Source organism: Lotus japonicus, chromosome 5 (genome assembly GCF_012489685.1).
Source record: "Lotus japonicus ecotype B-129 chromosome 5, LjGifu_v1.2".
Lineage (NCBI taxonomy): Eukaryota > Viridiplantae > Streptophyta > Magnoliopsida > Fabales > Fabaceae > Lotus > Lotus japonicus.
In genome coordinates this window covers 18,141,437-18,147,346 of record NC_080045.1, presented here as the reverse complement: position 1 = coordinate 18,147,346, position 5,910 = coordinate 18,141,437, and the positions used below count along the sequence as shown (strand labels likewise).

General features: G+C 41.0%; 2 protein-coding genes across 2 annotated transcripts; both read left to right on the top strand.

Annotated features, from left to right (window-relative positions):
* Nucleotides 1–1,256: 1,256 nt before the first annotated feature.
* LOC130719221 (uncharacterized) lies at nt 1,257–2,207 on the top strand. The gene has a single exon (XM_057569853.1). It carries the CDS (start codon nt 1,257–1,259, stop codon nt 2,205–2,207), a length of 951 nt encoding a protein of 316 aa, XP_057425836.1.
* A 604-nt stretch (nt 2,208–2,811) lies between these two features.
* On the top strand, nt 2,812–3,419 carry LOC130719220 (uncharacterized). The gene is made up of 2 exons (XM_057569852.1): nt 2,812–2,831; nt 2,936–3,419. Exons 1-2 carry the CDS (start codon nt 2,812–2,814, stop codon nt 3,417–3,419), a joined length of 504 nt encoding a protein of 167 aa, XP_057425835.1.
* Nucleotides 3,420–5,910: the final 2,491 nt, after the last annotated feature.

Sequence of the window (5,910 nt, the reverse complement as noted above, 5' to 3'; positions counted from 1 at the left end):
CTCGAAATGGAAAGGATAACTCGTGTTTAGACGAACCAGGTGAGGAAACCATGGACGATGTGCACAACCTGAGGTTGGACTGCATTTATGATGATGGCCCCTTGGGATTCGAGAAACCTCTAGTAGATGTCACGAAAATGGAGGCTCAAGATCCTTTGGAGGAAATAGATCTGGGAGATGGATCGAAGAAAAGGCCAACCTACATAAGTGCCCTGATTGACCCAGAGCTCAGGGATAAAATGGTAGAGTTGCTGAAAGAATTCAAAGATTGTTTCGCTTGGGACTATGATGAAATGCCCGGACTCAGTCAAGAGTTGGTAGAACTACGATTGCCAATCAAAGAAGACAAGAAGCATGTGAAGCAGTTGCCTAGGAGGTTTCATCCAGATGTCTTGGTAAAGATCAAAGAAGAAATCGAAAGACTTTTGAAATGCAAGTTCATTAGAACAGCCAGATATGTCGACTGGCTCGCTAACGTGGTTCCGGTGATCAAGAAAAATGGTAAGATGAGTGTCTGCATTGACTTCCGAGATCTGAATGCCGCCACACCCAAAGACGAATATCACAAGCCCATAGCCGAGATGATGGTGGATTCAGCAGCTAGCCACGAATATTTGAGTTTGTTGGATGGATATTCTGGCTATAACCAGATCTTTATTGCCAAGGAAGATGTGTCGAAGACAGCGTTTCGATGTCCCGGTGCATTGGGGACATATGAGTGGGTGGTCATGCCATTTGGGTTGAAAAACGCTAGCGCGACCTACCAAAGGGTAATGAATACCATCTTCCATGATTTCATTGAAACTTTTATGCAGGTTTATATCGACGATATAGTGGTAAAATCCCCATCCAGGGATGACCACCTGTTGCATCTAAGGAAGTCATTCGAGAGAATGAGGATGCATGGTTTGAAGATGAATCCTCTTAAGTGTGCTTTTGGTGTGATTGCAGGTGATTTCTTGGGCTTCGTGATGCACAAGAAGGGCATTGAAATCAACAAGAATAAGGCCAAAGCTATTCTTGACACGAGTCCACCAACCAGAAAAAAGCAGTTGCAATCACTGTTGGGGAAGATCAACTTCCTCAGAAGATTCATTGTAAATCTTAGCGAAAGAACCAAGCCTTTTTCATCGCTTCTTCGACTCAAAAAAGAAGAGACTTTTCGTTGGGAAGCAGAGCACCAAAATGCGTTTGACGAACTCAAGGAGTACTTGGCAAGCCCTCCCGTGATGATTCCTCCTATAAAATAGAAGCCAATGAGGTTGTACATTTCAGCTACAGATGAAACCATTGGAAGCATGCTAGCTCAAGAGGATGAAAATGGCATCGAAAGAGCCATATTTTATTTAAGTCGCGTTTTAAATGATGCTGAAACTCGATACACTATGATCGAGAAGTTGTGTCTGTGTTTGTATTTCTCTTGTACCAAGCTGAAATATTATATAAAGCCAATTGATGTAATGGTTTTCTCTCATTTCGATATAATAAAACACATGTTATCCAAACCTATTTTGCATAGTCGAATTGGTAAATGGTCTTTAGCTTTAACCGAGTATTCACTTACATATGTCCCTCTAAAAGCAATTAAGGGGCAAGCAGTAGCAGATTTCTTAGCAGACCACACTCTGCCTAGGGAAATAACCTATGTAGGAATGCAACCTTGGAAACTGTTCTTCGATGGCTCAAGCCATAGAGAGGGATCAGGAATTGGGATGTTCATAGTATCCCCACAAGGCATCCCTACTAAGTTCATGTTTCGAATTAGAGAAAGTTGCTCTAATAACGAAACTGAATACGAAGCCTTAATCTCGGGCCTCGAAATCCTATTGGCTTTGGGGGCAAGAAACGTCATTATTAAAGGCGATTCCGAGTTGGTAATAAAACAACTAACCAAGGAGTATAAGTGCGTTAGTGAAAACTTTGCAAAGTATTACGTAAAAGCAACGGGTTTACTAGCCAATTTCGACCAAGCAGGAATCGGCCACATACCTAGGATAAGCAATCAAGAAGCTAATGAGTTAGCACAAATTGCCTCTGGGTATATGGTAGATAAAAATATACTGAAGGAATTGGTTAGGATCAAAGAAAAGTTGAATCCTTTAGATCTCGACATCATGGTTATCGACAACCTAACACCTAGCGATTGGAGAAAGCCAATTGTCGACTACTTGCAGAACCCTGTGCGAACTACAGAAATGCTTGAGTGAGGATGATTCTTTCATAGGGCTCTAAATTACACCATCATGGGCAACGAATTGTTCAAGAAAAATGTTGATGGGACTCTACTGAAATGCTTGAGTGAGGATGATTCTTTCATAGAAATTTCAGCTGTGCATGATGGTTTATGTGGAGCGCATCAGGCAGGAGCCAAAATGAAGTGGATCCTATTTCGACAAGGGATGTATTGGCCAACTATCATGAAGGACTGCATTGAATACGCGAAGGGTTGTCAAGATTGCAAGAGGCATGCAGGGATTCAGCATGTGCCAGCTAGTGAGTTGCATTCTATTATCAAGCCGTGGCCATTCAGGGGATGAGCCATTGACTTAATCGGCGAAATTCACCCCGCCTCATCAAGGCAGCATAAGTATATAATCGTGGCTATAGACTATTTCACTAAGTGGGTAGAGGCTATTCCACTACAAAATGTGACTCAAGACACAGTGATTGAGTTCATACAAAATCACATCGTGTACCGTTTTGGCTTGCCCGAATCACTCACAACAAATCAAGGCACAGTGTTTGTAGGACGAAAAGTAGCAGCTTTCGCAGAATCCTGGGGCATAAAGCTTCTAACCTCGACTCCCTACTATGCCCAAGCAAATGGTTAGGTAGAAGCTGCCAACAAAACCTTGATCAACTTGATCAAAAAGCACGTTGGTCGAAAACCTAAATGTTGGCATAAGACTCTGAACCAAATCCTATGGGCTTACAGGAACTCGCCAAGGGAAGCCACATGGGCAAAACCTTTTCGACTAGCGTATGGTCAGGAAGCGGTGTTACCAGCAGAAGTCTACTTACAATCTTGCAGAATTCAAAGACAAGAAGAGATTCCTAATGAAGACTATTGGAGCATGATGTTGGATGAATTGGTAAATCTCGACGAAGAAATACTCTTGGCCCTAGACGTCTTAACCAGGCAAAAGGATCGCATCGCGAAAGCATACAACAAGAAGGTTAGAAGTCGATCTTTCCTCGCCGATGATTACGTGTGGAAAGTTATTTTGCCTATGGATAAGAAAGACAGGACTTATGGCAAATGGGCCCCAAGTTGGGAAGGTCCATTCAAGGTCGAGAAAGTGCTTTCTAACAACGCTTATTCGATTAAAGAGCTAAATGGCCAAAATCGACGTGTAACAATAAATGGAAAATACTTGAAAACATACAAACCAATGTTACACGAAGTTAGAGTCGAATAAGTAGAAAAGCAAAACATGCAGTTATTGCCAAAATCGAAATGTTTTATTAATCAAGATAGAACATTACAAACATGGCAAAAAATCTAAAAAGGAGGGTTAGCCCTATAAGCATTATACCTAGCCCTCAAAGGTTCTATATGTTCTACTACTACTTCCATTTGGCTTTCCAGCCGAGCCTTCTCCTGATGAGCGGCTAACTCCTCAGAGGTAACCGCAGAAATCTCGACTGCTGGTCTGACGAGCTCTTCAGGATCTTGCTGACCAAAAGAGGCTTGGAGCTGATCGAACTTCTCCATCAGCTCATCCACGAGGAAGTCTTGGAAGGTCACCATCACGGAGAGCTGATCATATTCTTCATATAGAGGCTTTGCCTCGAGAAGCAACTCCAAGAACTCCTGGAGTGGAGCTCTAACACGTGCAATAATTCACCTTTGGAGCAATTGATGGGTAAGCCCCAAAAGCTCTTCAAGTCCAGAGGAGGAAGGGGAGTACATGGCCTGGAATAGATCCCTTTGGAAGGCCAAGGTGCGAATACTACGAAGGATAATGTTGGTCAATTCGCAAGTGTACGAATACCTCCGGGTTTTAAAATATCGAACCACAGGGATTGTGAGTGAGAATTGTTGATTTAAGCCTAGAGTTTGCAAGTTCTTAAAACAGTAAAATTCAGAAATTGGTTTTGGTTGATTGTGACAAAAGTTTTGCAAAAGAGCAATGATGAAAATGATGTAAATAACAAATGATGGAAAATTGCCTTGGGTTTTTGATCAACTAATCCATTTTAGTCCACCTATCCTATGCATGTGATATCTTGATTTATCTCTTGTTGTTATAGCCTATGTACTTACTAGTTGATTCCTCACAAAAGTAATTCTCTCAAATTGAAAGATAAGCCCAATTCCTTGTGTACTTAAACATTCATAAGAGGTATGATAGCATGGTTATTCAGGCCAACAAAACCCTACCCTCACTCTATTCCTAGAAGCAAGTATAGAAGGATCTATTCCAATTCATGTCCCTAAATCATAACAAATTTCCATTTGATTATACTCTAGCCTATAGCAGAGGTGCACCAAAGCTAAACATGCAATAAGGAATTGAAATACAAGATTGAATCAAGACTCATGCATAGAGATAGGATTTAACAAACTAAAATTTCATAGAATCTCTTAACCCAAAGCAAAAAGTAAACTAGCCACTCATGGCTAGTGAATTCATAAAGGCAATGTAAAGAAAACCTGAGAAGAAATACAAGTTGGAAGCCTCCCTTGGCCCCAAAGTTCTCCTCAGCTCTCAAACTTGATCAAAAATGAGTAAAATGTCCAAATGTATCAAAGAAATTGGCCTAAGCCTTATTTATAGGCAAAATGAACGAAACTGGGCGCTCAGGCGCCAATTCAGAGCGCCTGAGCGCCAATTGCATGTTGAAAAAAACATGCATCTGACCCTATTGGCGCCTAGGCGTCCATTCCCAGCGCCTAGGCGCTCAAGCTCGCCTGAAAATGACTTTTTGGCTTCTGAAACTCCTCTTTTCAATCCTCTTTATGTTCTTCATCAATTCCATGCTTCTTGGCCTTCTTTCTCCTTCAGTTTCTGCTCTCCAAACCTAACCAACAAGACAAGGAAGATTCTAGAAGCTCCAAGAGCTCATTAGCACAAGAAGTCCTTCATAAAACACAACAAAACCATGCAAGTCCTAAACTTTACTTAAAATGCAAGAAAACTACCTATAAAACTACTAAATTACCAAAACGAAATAAAGACTAAAGAAAAGAATAAAAATGCATGAGAATGCATGAAACACTACATGAGACTCAACAAAAAGACTCAAAACAAACGAAGAAATGACCCTAAAAACACTACTAAAATAGGGTCATCACACCACTATACTCAACGGCAGCTCGTCCTCGAGCGTAAATAACACTCGCTTGCCCTCAAGCGCAAGAAATGCTCCCACACAAGTGCTCTCAACAAGGAATACTTCACAAAAACAGGGGGACAAAGTAATCACAACTAGTTCCAAGAGAAAGACCTGACAACCTACTTCATGCATCTTTTGAAAAGAGAAGAGTGTAGAGTCCATTCATGAGAAGCATATAGAACTAAAAATCCTAGGACGAGATGTTCATTTAGTGCACTGAGCACACAAACAAGTTCATAGGTCCTGAATGTCATTCACTTAATAGCAACAAAGATCAAACATGCAAATATTCAAAGAGACTTCCAAAAGGGTTGAAACATTGGCTAGGTAAAGTATGATGGTGGTTGGTCCCTAAGGGAAAACTAGGCTTTCAAGCACATTGAGTGTGGTCCTCTTCTGTTAACCCCGGAGCTTTTCACAACAAACACTTTAGAACAAGTCTCTTGCACCCCCTTTTCAAACTCTTCTTTTCTTTTTCCAACTCCAACTTTTGTTTAGGAGTTCTTTTTCTTTCTTCTTTTTTTTTACTGTTTTTTTTCTTTTTGGGGCAAGAGACTATTTCTCAATTTT

Coding starts and splice junctions, on each gene's coding strand:
- LOC130719221 (XM_057569853.1), top strand. CDS start 1,257: ATGAGGTTGTACATTTCAGCTACAGATGAAACCATTGGAAGCATGCTA.
- LOC130719220 (XM_057569852.1), top strand. CDS start 2,812: ATGCCCAAGCAAATGGTTAG. Junction 2,832..2,935: donor ATGCCCAAGCAAATGGTTAG/GTAGAAGCTGCC, acceptor ATGGGCTTACAG/GAACTCGCCAAGGGAAGCCA.